Below are 16,849 nucleotides of genomic sequence, written 5' to 3'. Positions count from 1 at the left end.
AGATAAGGAAATACTGAATAATATAAGCGATAGTGTAAGAGATTCGAAGGAATTAAACTTTTCTCCACATTCCCAGTGGAAAGGCGCAAGTGAATGATTATTAATTGTTTGAATAAATGCGAAAAATCATAAACAAAAAATATTGCTTTTAACATTCGTAAATGTATTATTATTTGCGGAAAATATGACCTTTTCACCCTCTACAGGGGAAAACAATGTTTAAACAAATGTAAATTGTTTAAATAATTAACAAATATCTGGAAAAAATATATTACCCTCAAAATTTATTAATTGTGTCATTAATTCCAGAAAATAATAACTTTATACGAATTTAAGGCGAAAAATTGTTTAAACAAATAAAAATTGTTTAAAAAAATTAAAGATGTGTTAAAACAAGAAGTACTATTCTTGAAATTCTTCAACTTTATATCATTTATCCCGAAAGATAATATTTTTTCACGACTTAGAGTAGGCAAAATAGTTTAAATACAGAATAATTGTTTAAAAAATTAAAAATGATTAAAAATACTTGAAAACTTTTCACTTATCGGTGAAAAATAATTCACGTTGAAAAAATTAGAACAATTACCGTCTTTAGTATGAATTTGTTAGAAAACTAAGCTATTGCACTTTTCGAGGACACAATTTTAGGTTCTGGGGGAAATGGGGGTCTTTTTTCCATTTTTTCGAAAATCAAGTTTGTTCAACTGCAAACACCATGTTAATTTAAAAAGTACGGGGCACGAATTACCGTTGGAATGAAAAGAAAAAAAGCGGATGTGTTCTTTCCGGAAAATGAAGAAATTGGAGTGATCGATCAGTAAAAAATGAAACTAGAATTTGTACAGGTATACGTATTGACCACCCTACTGTATACCCATTCGCAAACTCGCTAAACTATAATAATACTACATCCGTTATATTCTATTATAAACAATTAGTGTAGTAGGTGATTGTTGGCATTATTCACAGTTTATATGTCGTCTGCGAATATACTTGAAACCATTCCAGGAAGTGCAAGTTAAAGTTCTCACTTTATGTTTTTACTTTTGATCGTCCTTATTCGGCAATTTTACGAGAAAGTGGATAGGCTCGCACAAAAGTCCGAAGGTAGCAATTTAATATGTAACAGAATGATCTAAGAATGTAACAGCCTTCTGTTTTTTTATATTTTGATACAGTATCAATTTCGTATCAATTGAATTAAGCTGCAGCACGCTTGATACCTTAGGATTTACTGTGCTAACATTATATTTTTGTTGCAACTACAATTTGAATTCAAATATTTCAATATTAAGATATAATTGTCAAACTTTCTCATCATTTCTCTACACAATAGATAGTTTTAAACTTGGGAAAATAACATCTCTGAATAAGAAAGCTTTACTTTCTGGAAATTTGAACTGTCGGTTATAATGTTCATAACGAACTTTTATCCTGGAGCATTAAATACATGGATAAGTAATTAATTCTCTGTTTTAAATTATACAATCGTTTTTTTATAATATTCCAGAGAAAACGGTGACGCTTGCAACAAAAACTTGTTTAAACAAAGAATATAAACAGTAGATAATCAGAGACCCCATTTTCCGCTTGACGAGAGAAAGCATGAAGCGTTTCAATGAATCTAGATACAATTTCGTCTACTTTTCTCTCATTAGCGGCCCTTGCTCTCAGGTAAGCGAAACCGCGATTCACTTGGTAACGTGCTGCTTTTACAAAACGGGGTTCGGATAGAAAGACCGAGAGAAAGTGAGGCAAACAGAAAGAGGGAGAATTCCACTGTGTTGAGCACCATCGATGAAGGGAAGTAAGGGTTCGGGAAAGATAGAAACGAGGTGGGGTAAAAGTTGGTTAGCTGTGTGTGGCGGAGGAAGGGGGAATGGGCAGGAGAGTAGGGGGATCAAAGGGGAAGATAGAGGGGTGCGAGGGCAGAAATATAAGCAGAGCTGTGTCTTTCGCGAGTCGGGATATGGAGGGGGTAGGGGAGAGGTATGTGGGAGGGAGGGTCGTTCCATTTGGAGTTCGGTTCGGTCTTCGGTTCCAGTTCGGCATGAGTCTTCGCGGAGTTCGTTCACGTCGCGCGTGTTACTGCACTTTGAGACGCTTCGCTGTTTAGTAGTTCAACGAAATACCGCAACCTTCCATTGGGCGCCATCATCCCGCTTGGATTCTCAATTCCTTGCAGGCCTACACTACACAGTAATTAACTTGGAATGTTAATTTAAAGCTGTTTTAGCGCAAATAAAGAGAATGCAAGAAAGTGCAGTCTAGTGAATGAGTCAGTAATAGTTGGAGGGACCTTGTATTAAGTTTCCCGGCATCTCCTTACGACAAGGGAACTTTGCTGCGACTTGCTGGCCAAGGCAATAAGAGGCGCTACACTCTACAGCGGCAATGTCGATGTCTAGAGCGAGGTCGGTGCACACAAAGAGGATCGGTCCATTGGGACTATAATATAGTGTGCGGTAACTATCCTATAGCGATTTTGTGCATGTAGCAGAGGTAGAGCCGGCTCAGATAAAGCCAAGAGTAAAATGCTCTACTGCCAGAGGGAATAACATTAGGCCTCCGTACGTAGGCTCATGCGTACAGAGGCTAACCCGCCTGTATGCATAGGTGAGTTCTGTACGTGTTTATGCATGTAAGGGTCGTATCAAACGTAGTGTGCGAATATCTCTCGCGAGAAAATTGGCCTAGGTTCGACGAAACTCGAGACGCGAACCAGAAAAGATAAATGTATGACTGCTATTGACATTTACTGTCACCGTGCTTATTCGTGTGGGTGTTCAGTCATCCGTTACATTTTTAATTATTGCTGGGAACCTTTGGATCATTGAATTTAAACATTTTACTGTGAATTAAAACTAAAGGACTTTTACTAATATTGACAAGAATTGGTTTTGTAATTACTCTTGTCAGATACGGTAAAGCTATTGTAGTGAATCTAAAGTTATAAAATTTCTGAAGACGGCACGTCGAAGGTTTCTTGAGGTAAAATAAACTAGCTAAATTATACTACCGTTACAAGAATGGTGAAAACGACCACATGCTGCAATCTACGGTAGAGGGATCCCTTGCGCCCTTCAAAAACGGAAACGATTATGGGACGCGGATGTATGGGTTTCGTCCTCGCATCTAGATAATTTATAGTTTCGTCAGGTGCTGCATTTTTATGCCGATAATCTATATCACATTTTGTTTACAACATCATGAGTGCATGTTGAAATAGGTAAAGAAACGGGTATAGGCAATATTCAGCTGGAAGCAAAGCATAATGTGAATGTCACATTCGCGATAAAACTTTATGTAGATTTTAATGACAAACATGTGTACTCATTGACTTATTAGATTTTAACCTTGACTTTATGCTCAAATATGAAATATGTTTTGCATATAAAGAAAGAATAATACCGTTAGTTATTTACTAGTTTATATTTATATATGTTACTCGTAAAGCAGAAAATCTTTGCACTCCTTCCATTCAACAATGACACAAACATTAAACAAATTATTCTTATTTTCAGATGTACATACAATGGAAATGCCTTATAGTAAGAGTGAGAAAAGCTGATTCTAAAATAACTTCGCATACGCAAGGCAATGTTCGTTATCGAATCTTCTAATCTCAAGTTTGCAGATAAGAACAAGATTTAACGAAAAAGTTTTTGAGAACAAGAGGATAAATAACTTTTACTAGTATATTACATGGAGTAAGTATTATAAAAACTGATATGATTTTTTCATTATTTCATTTTGTACATTTCCAAAGATAATAATTTCTGAAGGGTGCATATAGATTATAGATAAAGTTTCTTATACTTTCATTGACATTTATCCAGTTTAATAAATTTATAACTTCTTACAAAACTGGTTGCTGTGAAGCTTTTAGGCAAACGTCAACATACTATAATAGTGCTGGCTGAAAGGGTTCAAAATTGTCTTGAAGGAATTATAATGATAAATATCTGAAAAACATTGTAGATCATAATTTTGAAAGTGGATTATGTTATGATGGAAATGACCGTTTCAATTTTTCCTACCTGACCGACCTTCTTCTAAAAGAATGCAAATGCAGCTGTCGTACACTCTAATTCTAATTTTTACAAAGCTTATCCTTATTTATACATATTTTAATGGCCTGTATTGACAATGACTAAACAGTTTAATCATTTCCAGTTCTTAAGTGAGTTTTTTTTCAAATTCACGTTATGAGATAAATTGAATCGATTAAAATCTTTTAAAACGTTAAATATGGTAAAACACTGATAAGATTTAGCATTTGACTGCCGCAAATCATTTGTAAATATTCACTTTATTCAAATAATGACGAGTACTCGTCAATACAGGGTTTTGAACAGATTTTTACTCCATAATTATTCAACAAAGTATTCAAGAGTATACAGAAGAATTTCATAGAAATTGATTGAATAATTGTTGTAATCACATTGGACTGAATTTAAAAAAGAGTTGCATAATAATCGATGATCATGCAGAGAAGATCCTATTTAGGAAAATGGACATAAATATTATATTTCTAATTAAATGTAATTTCTGAATTACAGATTTGACTTACGTAAAAAAAATTAAAACACAAATATGACTGGAATGAGTAAAAGAACATATCTCCGGGAGGTGAATCCATATCTGATTTGTCCATTGTGCCGAGGATATTTGATAGATGCAACGACCGTCGTCGAGTGTCTACATTCTTGTAAGTATAATCAGATAAAAATATTACCAATAACAATCTACAAATGCATGTGTTTATCCGTTCGCAGTGTGAAGTTAATTCGTAGTGAAACTTTTGTTTTTCATTATGTTTTGTGATTGGTTTTCCATAAGAAAGTTACAGTTGATTTCATGCTGACGTTTCAATAATAATTGAAAAATATGGGTTCACCTGATCAATTTTAATTTTGCATATTGGATAAAAAGAAGCTAAGCCTAACAAATAGCTGTGAATAAATTCAATAAGTACGCTGCAGGAGAATAATTTTATAAAATTTATTTAAACAATGAAAACATCAGTCACCAATTAACGACCCGGTAAGAAGGAGTGCTTTAAAATAGATTAAAATGATTTCAAATGTGGCCGATAAACAACGTTTTGAAGCCAAATGAATGTCGTTTTCTACCGTTAATACTTGAACAGGTTTTAATTTAAATGAACATCAATTATTTGCATCTTACTTCAATCCTGTTTAATCCCATGTTGATTTCTGTCAATGAATTAATACATTTTAATTCTGTTTAATGATGTGAGGCGGGGACGAATATATAATTTGCGACGTTTCAATCCAGAACAATTCTATGAAATACGGGAGATTTTCCGTATTTCATAATTCGCGCGGTTTCTAAATTTCGAAAATTTCCAATTAGAAAGCATATAATTTTCCAAGTGTTTAAAATCATATTTTAAAGATTCACAATATTTCTCACACTTGATACTACATGATATTACGCTGATTAGTAATATATTTATCACCTTTAAAATTTCTAAGATTAAAAATTATAGTTCTGAATGCGCAATTGTAAAACAGTTTAATCTTTTAGGCCGCGAAATGAAAGTTTTCTCTTAAATTAATTTAGGGATGTTTCGAATTTAAAATTTCACATTATTGTAGTTTCAAATATTCAAAATCTCAAAATAATTTCGCTATTAAATATTTCATATTAAAAACCTTGATGGTCAGTTATAAATTTAATCATTTTAGATGCAAATATAAAGCCATTTCGAATTGAAGTTGTGAAATTACTAAAAAAATATCTGAAGTTGGTACATCAATAATTAAATAATGCCGGTAATTTTAAATGGTTACAATTTTAGAGTTCTGAATTTTTCATGTTAAACATTACATTTTTATATTTTCTCCTTCATAGGTTTTAATTTTGCAATTAAAATTTAATTAGTTCAAATTTGTAATATCTTCTTAATTTTAAATAATCCAATGTCCAAAATTCGAGTCTTTAAAATGTTCAATTTTTAGCGTCTTAACATTGTCGTAATTTCCCAATTTTAATATCAATTTATTCAATCTCATGGTTCTTCAATTCAAAAAAAAAATTGTTTAATTTTGGAGCTTTGACTGTGAAATTATACAATTTAACTCCTTTTTCTAATTAAATTGTCCATAGTAGTTCTACATATTTTTTTCTTTTTAATTTTAGACGCTTTCAATTCAAAATGATTAAGTATTGTTTCATAAGTTTTTAAAACGTAATATTTAAAAATTGGCCTAATAATAGATTTTAAAATTCTTAATATGAAGATAGGTGAATATATTTCTTGCAACAAAGTTTGCTGAAAAAAATTGTGGGTTTCGCAAAGAGTATATTTTTTTCTAAACCGGGACAAATCACGAATATTTACCGAGAGAAATGGGAGAGAGTCGGAAAACGAAAATTTAGAAAACAGTGACCCCCCTGTTTTAAACCATGTCTGCACATCTTCTTATCGGGACATTTGTCGTGGAAAAGGGATCTTGTCAGGAAAATTAGTTCCCCTTTAATCAATCTTTTTCTTAATTTTATTTCTAATTGAGTTGAAAGTGCAGGCAATTCGATGTACAGAAGATATTAGCCTTAATTGGAAATTATGCTACTTTTAATTCAAATTTACAGTAATTCACTTTTTTGGATTTTTCTCGAAATCGACGTTTTTAATGGTTAGGCACCTTTTTAAGAATGGCTTGAATTTTTAATTTTGATCAGCTTGCTTTATTCCATTTTTAAATTAATTTTCATTTAATTTAGGTTTTATAAATAGATTTAAAAAATAAGAGTTATAGATTTAATTTTATTTACATTCGAAAACTTTAATTGGATGCCTAAGTATTTGATCTTTTTTTTTATTTAAGGGGTCGTGCGTGACACCATTAGTTCAGAGTGCATCTATTATTTTGGCTTACAAAAAAGGGACTATATTTGTTTGAGCAATATTAAAGAAATTGTACGATCATTTTTGAAGCGGAGTTAGTTTAAGTTTGAGGGTGATATTATGAGTAAAAAGGCAAAAAGTTTCATATTTGACTTATTCTAGTAGTGGGCAGTGGGTTTTCATGGAGGCATGACACAATAGTCGATTCTTCAATCTTCATTCTCTTAAAACTCAGCTGTTTTCATAGATTATTTTCGACGTCATTTCATTAGAAGGGCATCACACGATTATTATGATTATAGTTCCCAATTTGACTCAGCGGGGAAAATGCTAAACGTCAGCGCTGATCGTCTAATTATCTTGTTTACATTTAAATATAACATGAGGATTCATGAACTTTTTCAATTATATTCACATTTAGAAACTATTAACGGGATATAAACATCTGTTTTTGTAGTTATGAGTAAAACATATAAGTTACTTATAAAAGAAGGTCTAATTTATGATAAAAATATTTTATACCTTCGTTATTTTTATATTTATATTATGTGCTGTGATTATGTATATACAAACTCGTAAAATAACACGTAAATTAGTAAAATACCAACGTCCAACAAGGAATTTATAATAACAAAAAAAGATTCTAAAACTTTCTATAAAATTGCTGTGTTAGGCGCTAAGTGAAGTTGGGAACCAACTTCCTGTATGCTGGAATGGTTGGCATGACATACCCCTGTTTGAATCGGTAGCTCAATAGTAAACCTTACCTACTAGAAGAGAATGGTTTAGTGCATAAATAGTTTAATTTTTAAGCATAACATTTTTATTTTTAAGTGGAAAAAAATCCAAATGTTAGTACATTAGGTAATAGTATATTAGTAAATGTTAACTAATACCACTAGTGGGTCTGAACTTTTCACAGAAAATATATTTCGTATTACTTTATAATATGTGAGTGTCCGCATGGAAAGGGTCCTTGTGGCCGCTTCAAGTTTGGGAGGTATTCACGTTTTTTAAAGTTGAGGTCAAAATTATTATTTTGGGTTTAAGTGGGGGGAGGGGGTAGCACTGGGAAGTATAGTACATTTATTAGGACTACTCATCCAGAGATAGACCGGAAGTAGGTATATTTTATATTCGAGGAAATTACGACACGATTTTTCAAACATTCAAATTCAAAAGTGCCCTGGTGACTCCTTTTTAAACTTAAAGGGTTCTTTTTGTGCTTAAAATGCCGAGGATTAATTTGGCTTTATGTCTCTATACGTAACTGCATACCAGCCGTACGGGCCCTTTTCATGCGGATGTCCACATATATTTTTAATTTAGCTTTTAAAGTAAGACTACTTAGCCACGCTCGACCGCCCTTGTAAACTTTACAAAATTAAAAATAATGAAACTTTACATGTTCGCATCTAAAATATTCGGTTCCTAACATGAAATATTATAAAAAGCATTTTTAAAGGTATGTGAACCCCCAATAATGTTTTGAAGATGGGAGGCATCCTCATGTTATTATACATACAAATTTACATTTTCCGGTCAAACTATGCAAGATATACTTAAAATACTTGAAATAAAGAAAAAGCCTTCAAGGTTTTTGACTTCTGATATTAGTTTCAGTAAAATAATTAAATTCTGAAAATCTTCAATTACAACTTTTCAATTGAGCGCATGTTGTATCACTTTCTCGTGTTTAAATCTTTGAAAATTGTATCCTTTGATAATAATTATATTTTACCTATGAAATATAAGTTTTCTGTAATGATTTTCCTATAATCTTGAAACAAATATAGGAAATCTATTACAGAAAAATCACTATAGAATTATACTGAATTCCCTATATTATGTTTTCATAAAGGTTTTAAAAAATTATTTTACAATTTAATAAAAAAATATAGCACATTAATTAGTGGCGATCCAGGCAAAAAAATGGTAAAAAAAATAAGCTCAGTTGCAATATATCGCAAAAGTATTATTTCACTACTTACGGGGTAGCATTTGAGGGTGAATCGGGGTGAATAAATTGATCTTCTGTAGGTTAAAATTATTAATTTTTTGTCAATAAGCATTCGTGGAGGTGTTTCCAATAATGTTGACATATTTTTTCTACATTATCGAAAGCTTTTTATTCAGTGTTAATTAAAATGGGAAACTTTAAGCATGTTAGGAAACGTTAGGTATGTCGTTTTATTAACTGATTCTTCTCAAAACTTTATGGTAAAATTTTGTGAGTTCCATTAAAGTCGAGATTCAAGTCAACAACTTTTATTAGAATGATCCTCGGATATCGTGCATTGTAACCATAATTCTGACCCCAATGACGCAAAAATCTTGGAATACAACTTTCAAATTTAAATCTTTCAAAATCGTAAAATATATGATTGAAAACTCGAATAACTGACTAAATCCCAAATCAAAATTTCACTAGTAAGCATTTTTAAGTGCTGAAAAATGGTAGAATCTCAAATTTATAGCCTTTACAATTACAAATTTACGTGACGGAACTCTCGATCAGCCTTATTTCAGATGGATTTTGTTTCAAAATCGACGGAACAGTTTTGATTTGGCGAAATACTGCATTCGAAGTGATTTAAGTCTCTTCAAATTTTTCCTAAATTAAACGCAATTTTGAAAATTCCTATGTTCCAAGTATGCCCAAATGGTATACAGTTTGCATTTGAAATTCGACTCACGTAACTACACACCACTGATTTATAGCAATGGAAATCTGGCAAATTCAAAATTAAAGTTTAAAAATTTTACACACAAAATTGAATCGTTCAAGGATAAATCTTTTCTAATTAGATATCTTCAAAATTTAAAACTGAAATATCGCTTTAAATTTAGAAAAGAATAAAAATAATTCAGAATAAAGCATTTAAAACTACAAATTTAAAATTGATAAATATTTTGAATTGAACTATTTCACCATACAATAACTTTGAGTTTAAATCATGCGCAATTTAAAAATTCCGAAAAATCATTAAAAACTGAATTTCTAAATTATCTTTCAGAATTCCGTAGCCCTTTTCAAAATTAATTCTGTGAAAAAATGCCTTAAAATTTTATAATATTCTAAAGTGAGCATTTCAAACTCACTGCCTCTAATTATTTTTTAAAGTAATTAAACTGTCTAATTAAAAAAATTGGAGTCATGGTAATCTTGTTTTATATTAATTGGAAATGTAATGCCAATTTAATATTGCTAGAAGTAAATCAAATATAGTAGTAAAAGCAAGTTGTCGTTAATCACAAATTGTACGTTTTTATAAAGATGTTGAATCTTAAAATTTATATAACACTTATAAAATATCAAAATTTTGATCAGCTACCCGAAACGTAATTTTCTATCAAAAATGGTTGATTTATCATTTATTTCGATTCTGGATTTCCCGATTTTTTACGATTAAGTATACCTTGTCAAAAATCTAAATGAATATGTTCTATTTTATTTGCAGTCTGTCGAAGTTGTATTTTGAAACATCTAAAATCGGAAGCGCAATGTCCATCATGTAAACATGCACTGAACACCGCTAAGCCCAATATCAAGTAAGTATATCAGAATTAGGACAATAATTATTATTACATGTAATTCTGCTTGCTCAAATAGCTACAATAATAATTTTTTCCAGAGCTGACAAAGCACTACAAGACATAGTCTATAAACTCGTACCGGGACTTTATCATAAGGAAATGAGGAGAAGAAGAGAATTTTACAGGAAGCATCCGGAGCATGGTAAGTGAAAACTGGTGAAATTTTCGAAGTTCGCTGAAGCAGTTCAAAAATCTCTCTGGTTTTAATAGTAACGTCTGGCAAATTTAAAACCATTATAACATTTATTTGACGAAAAAATTCAATTCCTGTCCATAAATTTTCGAGTATGAAGTCCTAAATTTTCTCGAGATTTTATAAATACATACTTAAAGCAGCAATACTTAAATTGCAATGAATAAAATCATTAATTTGTTCAATAGCGGATTCTGCAACTCCGGAACAGCGAGGTGACGATGTGAGCGGAAGACTGATATTTGCACCAGAAGATGCGATTAGTTTGAGCTTGGAATTTCTTCCTCCTGGTGCAGATCCGTTAGCCATAATTTTGAGCACCAATGACGCTGATGCATCTCAGCCAAGCACCAATCTCAAACCTAGTACAAAGAATGATACCACGAATACTCATGATTCCAATCGAAGGTACTTGCAATGTCCGGCTTTGGTGACAATTGCACATCTGAAGAAATTCTTGGCTTTGAAATATACCGTCGATGTGACTAGATATGCTATTGAGATTTGCCACAGACGAGCTCCTCTTCCTGAACACTGGACTCTAATGGATGTTGCATACATCTATGCGTGGAAGCGAGTGAGTAGAATTTGCCATTCAGTAATAATTGAACCGATGACTTATTAACTTTAATTATAATGAATCATCCATATAGGTATTATAAATATCAATTTAGTATATAGTTATTCTTTTTTTTTAGAACGCACCATTGAGATTTTTCTACCGTATAGTGCAAGAGGAACAAAGGTTGGAAGCCCCACTGAATGACAGACCGTCGACTCCTGGAGTTGGAGCGAGTTTACCTCCAGTTGACAGTGTTGTCAGTGATAAAAATGAAAGCTGTGATCAAGTGAAATCTAAGAAGGAAAAAGTGACAGCAAAAGTGAACGTAGAGACGAGTAAAGAAGTCTCAAGTGTAGAAGATTCAAGAAAAAAGGAAACTACCAAAAAGGATGCAAAAATGGAAGATGTTAAGAGACAGTTAACAGCCCCTAGTACCAAACCAACTACCAATACAAAGGTAGATAAAAAACCTCAAGCTCCAGTTTCGAAAGAAAGTGCCAAAGCAGATAAAGTTAAACAACCGACAGTATCTGAGGAGATAAAGCAGATTAAAAGTCCAATCAAGATTCTGAAAAATTCTGAAGGGCGTTACGAGGTGTTGAGACCTTCTTCCGATAAACAGACTTCCCCCGAGGTACGAAATAATTCTAGTGAAAAGAAATCTCATAACCCCGAATTTAGTGTTATTAGTATTGGTGAGGGTCCTAATTCAAATGGAGTTAAAATTACCTTGAAGCAGTGCTCCCCCGGCACTGTGTCGTCGAAAGCAAAAATGGTTAGCAACGTTTTGCTGAAGAATGGACAGCCTGAGAAAGCTTTAAAATCACAGGGAAAAAGTCATCAGAAGGACGTGGCGGAAAAGCAAGAAAAGCATAAACGTAAGGTGACTTTCGAGGACAAAATAATATTGAAAGAAGCAGCCAGCGAAGTTAAGAATGTGAATAAAACACTGACTGAAGAGTCCGATAAAAATGAATTTTTGCAAGGGTTTAGATTAACTGCCAAGCAACCTGGAAACGAACAAAACTCCCCTGATAAGAACACAAAGGGAATTAGCAAACCAATCCCAGTTTTAAATGCTCTGCCCAAGATTACCGATAATATTCTATTGAAGAGTCCAACGAATCACGAACAGTGTGAGAATAAGAAGGCTGAGCAGAAAAACAATAATGTTGATTCTGATACCATCAATTCAATAAAGAACAAGCCTTCTGACAAGTCATCTACTTTCTCTTTAAAAATTGATAACTCTAATAGTCCTTCCAAGAGACTCTTGAACGGAATTACGAAAGACTTGAGTACTAACGATAATGACTCAAAAATAGATGTTTACGCTTTTCCCAGTGAACCACCAACTGTTCCAGCAGGAGCCGTAAAAAGAAAATGTCCTCCAGGTTTACCAATTTTTGATGTTGATAAGAAACGACCCTTCATTCACGGGCAAATTCGAAAGAAGGCCCAATCTACGCCGCTTAGCTCTCCTAAAGTCAGTAAAAAACAGGAAGCCGTATCTTCTTCGAAGAAGCTGCCGAGTCCCAAAGATAATTCACCATCTGGCGTTAGTTGTACTGCGCGTCATAATACTGTAAATTCGCGGCCACCAGTTCCAACCATTTCTGACAACACGAGAAATTTATTAGATGGCTGTGGACTGAACATTCCTGCAAGCTTGAGTATAACTCTCACTGCACCGAAATCACCTAGTCACAGCAGTTCATCCACCGATACAAACAATCTGAAAGACAATCAAGTTTTATCAGGAAAAGTGAATCCCAGTATTACACTTAATGACAGATCGGTTGATCCTCGTGTTTTAAAAGCTTTAAAAACAGGTCAGATTCGAATGCCGGTTCCAGCGAGCAGACCCAAAGCAAAACCTGCACCGGACCGCAGTCAACCTGCAAAACGAAAGAGGGATGATTCTCGCGATATTTTAGACTTGAGTGGCACAAAGAAAATGGATATTCATCCCTTAAGGATTCCCCAACCAATTTCTAAGTTTAAGAGTAAGCCCACTCGAGAAAATATGTCTGCTCATCCAGCTTCTAGTCAAGTGGTCACGTTAACCGGCGGACAAAAGTATTATCGAGCACCTCCAGGCTCCTTGACGCCAGCAGTTCATCGGGTAGCTGATTATTCGCAGCCTCCACCTTCTCGTGCACCAGTTTATGCTCCTTCTTGCTTCTCAAGTCCAATCAACAGCAGTCGTTCCAGCAACAACATCTCTTCTGTCTTTCCAAGTTTGCAGAGTTTATATGCTCTAAGTCAGGCACCGAATCTTCAACAATTCCAGATGGACAATAGACTTCGACTTCCACAGCCAGAAAACACCGCGTCCAGCGGTCCTGGAAAAAGCCACTTGGCGGCTCAGTGCGCGCCTCTAAAACCCGCAAGGTCTTCCTATGCTTCTTTAGCAGTTCCTATAGTTAAACAGTCGCCTCCCCTGCGTCCGATCTCTCTTACTGCAGGTATCGCACAAGCAAACGAGTTGATAAAAAATAAAGGGATGAATAAAGGCGAAATTACTGCCAAGCGAGACAGTTTGCAGAATTCACCCAGCGAAAAACGATTACCTCCTCTTATCAACAGTAGTGCAAGCAAAGATGCTGATAAGTTTGGCCGATCTAGTTCTAGTCCTATGTCACCTCATTCGAAACAAGAGGCCAGTATCACGAATAGTGCGGAATCGAATTCACACGAAGCAGCTAGTCCAAGAGTATCGTCGACAGTTTCTCCATCTCCTCCTCCACCACCACCACCACCCCATCCTCCTCGAAACTCCAGTGTTAATAATCCTACTAATACGAACGAAGTTTCGTCGGGATCGAACTGTAATAAATTGGGATCGGAGGTGACGAGTAGCAAGTCACCCGAGAGTCCTGATTCCAGTTCTGTTGTGAATGAGCTCCCGAATAATGCTTCTGGCGCAACAGTCGCAGACAAACTGCAGCCGTCTCCAAAAGAAGATAAATTGGATAACCAAAAGGAGACGGAGAAACAACCAGAACCACCTGCAAAAAGCAATGTTAATATTCCTAGTGAACTTGCTGATAAGAAGGCCGATAATATTAAAGTTGATGCGAAACAAATGACTTCCGAAGTCTTTCAAAAAAGGCTTCTGGCTGCATTTCCGTCTAATGAATGGGCGAATAATCCGATTGCTGCCAAGCATTTAGGAAATTTACTTAAAAGCTTAACCTCGATGCAAGCGAACAACCAAACGGAGAACGCGAAGAAACTAAAATCGGACCACCCCTGTGAAACGCTACCAGCGAAATGCGTAAAAGATATTTCTCCCAAAGCTAAGACCGAAGTAACCGACTGATTGTGAGTTTTATAATGTATTAAATTGTATATGATTTCACAAATTGTGTTTTAAGTTTTTCCTTATGAGGACTTTTAGTTTGAGGGTAATAAGCTTCTTCAAGCAACTTACAACAAAAATTGTTATTTTAAACTATAGAATAAAGTTAACGCAGTGCTAAAAGTAAATTTGATGAACTTAAAGCAAGCACAAACATTATCACTTCTTGGCAAACATTTGAAGTTTCACATACGAATTGTAAATAAATATGCTGAATTGAACTTTATGGAAATTTCAGAGGAGAATATTTCTCGTAAAGTACCTTAGCTATGATACATTTATTTTTTAACGCAACCAAGGGTATGATAAAATAATTGTTATAATTAACTTAAGGATCTGTGAAAGAAACCAGTGTTATTGTTATATTAACATGTTCGCAAGGCCGATTGCAACAGACTAAGCAAAAAAAACTATTATTTATACCTGAGAAAAATGACTATTTTCATTAAAAGTGCACCACAATCAATGTCCAAAAATCACGAAAATTTGCTTTGTCGCGAACGTGTTAATAGAAGAAACAAATAAAGTAAGTTGTTTTTTTTAAGGGTAATCTTCTGTGAGATTCATGGACGTATATCATTGTCTTGCAGTATTCTTATAGTCTCATCGTAATGATAAGTGCGACTTTTTACACAGAAAAAAAAACGCTCAAGGAAATTCACGAGTAACAGTCATATATTTTTTGAAAATAACTGTTATAAGCTATTGCACTCCTTTAAGAAGTACTTATAGTCATTACAACAAATATTAGTTGACTGAAAGACGATCTAGATATTTCCGTACTGATTACAATAAATTGTATTGGGCGATTCATGAGCGACAAAGACTTGAATGTTACAGTGGTATTAGTGTTATTTTTACATTATATTCTGTTAAACGTTTATTGTGTAAATGGTGCAACTGTTATGTCACCTACACTTCCGTATGTATTTGTATTATATTTAACTGCTTTATAAGTTGTATATATACTTAGTTGGTAAGGTGAACAGCAAATACGAAAAACATATTTTAGATTGTCATTGTTTTGTCCTGACAAACAAGTCTCGTAAATGTAATATTTTCGTTTCAGTTTAGCTTTTAAAATGATAAAAGTAGAATCCGAATACATAATTTTAAATAAAAATATCTCCGTATATACTGTGTGCTTTTTATCCCTTTTTTCAACACATAGTTTAGAGACTATTCTTACTCGGGGTGTCTACTGATTTTCGTCTTCCAAATTCTCGGTTTTTGCCCGAATGCAAATATCAAATCGCGTTTTACTAGAAGCACGAGTAAAACGTGTTTAACGTAAAGCTTTCCCATGTGAAATTTCGGTACATGATGGTGGCCCTTTCCAGTTAATTATTTCAAAAAATATGCTTTCAATAATATGGAAAATGTAATACAATTTCGATGTCTTAATTATTTGTGCAGATTTGGTTAGCATGAGAGTTGCTACTTTTTTAAATATCTTCATTTAAAAGGGTAAATAATAATTAGGTCAAATTTTGATTGTTTAACTATATATTATAATTAATGTAAAATTTCCTTTGTATTAAAATAAGTGATATTCAAAATGTTTTTACATAATATTCAGTATTTATTCCGTGGTCAATCGTTTAAACAAAGAAAAAAAAACTATATTTTAATTTTTTGTTCTAAATCTTCTAAAAACTACATTTTGTTTAAAACTTTTGGGAAGTCTACGAGTTCTGAATTATTTTTTAATATTTTCAAAACTTCTAAAATATCTCTTAAAGCTAACTCAAATTTTTACTAAAATATTGGAAACTTACAAAATTGCAACATTTTTTTATGAAAATTTTTATCCTTTTTTTTCGAAATTTTATAAAATCCTTTAGAAATGTTTTTCACTCTTCTCGTGGAATTAATTTTTTTGAATGAAATATACGAATTTTCCCAGTGAATCTTAATCAATCGAAACTTTTAAAACGTTTCTACATTTTGTTTCGAAATTTTCAAACATCCACTTGTTGTTTTAAGATTTTTGAAAAATAAGTGTTTTCGACAAACTGCATGAATCTAAAACCAAAATAGATTATTTTTCAACCAATTGCATTTCTGACCAAAAAAGATTGAAAATTGACCAATGAAGACCAATTTTCTACGAAATTAGTAACCCACAAATATGAGCTTCCAACAAACAAGTTGACTTTAAACCAAGTAGTTGAATTTTCAAATAAATAAATGAATTATGTACCAAAAAAAGGCGAATCTTTAACGAAACAGTTACAATTCACCAAAAAAAAA

The 16,849-nt window shown here is 33.1% G+C and overlaps 1 protein-coding gene across 2 annotated transcripts; it reads left to right on the top strand.

Moving 5' to 3' along the window:
• Positions 1-2,063: 2,063 nt before the first annotated feature.
• LOC117167186 (polycomb group protein Psc-like) lies at positions 2,064-15,713 on the top strand. Of its 2 annotated transcripts, none has more exons than XM_033351908.1 (7): positions 2,064-2,619; positions 3,528-3,713; positions 4,566-4,714; positions 10,342-10,432; positions 10,516-10,619; positions 10,859-11,247; positions 11,369-15,713. In XM_033351908.1, the coding sequence occupies exons 3-7, from the start codon at positions 4,600-4,602 to the stop codon at positions 14,555-14,557; spliced, it is 3,888 nt and encodes a 1,295-aa protein (XP_033207799.1). In that variant the 5' UTR covers positions 2,064-2,619; positions 3,528-3,713; positions 4,566-4,599; the 3' UTR covers positions 14,558-15,713. The 2 variants fall into 2 exon arrangements, with proteins under 2 accessions (XP_033207799.1, XP_033207800.1); XM_033351909.1 differs by lacking the exon at positions 2,064-2,619 and adding an exon at positions 3,132-3,232.
• The last annotated feature ends 1,136 nt before the right edge of the window (positions 15,714-16,849 follow it).

Source organism: Belonocnema kinseyi, chromosome 2 (assembly GCF_010883055.1).
Source record: "Belonocnema kinseyi isolate 2016_QV_RU_SX_M_011 chromosome 2, B_treatae_v1, whole genome shotgun sequence".
Classification (NCBI taxonomy): Eukaryota; Metazoa; Arthropoda; class Insecta; order Hymenoptera; family Cynipidae; genus Belonocnema; species Belonocnema kinseyi.
The sequence above is the reverse complement of the archived record's forward strand: the minus strand, read 5'-3'. Positions and strand labels throughout refer to the sequence as shown.

What these genes read in the sequence shown, in the direction of transcription:
- LOC117167186 (XM_033351908.1), top strand. Translation starts at nt 4,600, where the DNA reads ATGACTGGAATGAGTAAAAGAACATATCTCCGGGAGGTGAATCCATAT. An exon ending in CGTCGAGTGTCTACATTCTT is followed by an intron (nt 4,715 to 10,341) that starts GTAAGTATAATC and finishes TTTTATTTGCAG; the next exon opens with TCTGTCGAAGTTGTATTTTG. An exon ending in CAGGAAGCATCCGGAGCATG is followed by an intron (nt 10,620 to 10,858) that starts GTAAGTGAAAAC and finishes TTTGTTCAATAG; the next exon opens with CGGATTCTGCAACTCCGGAA.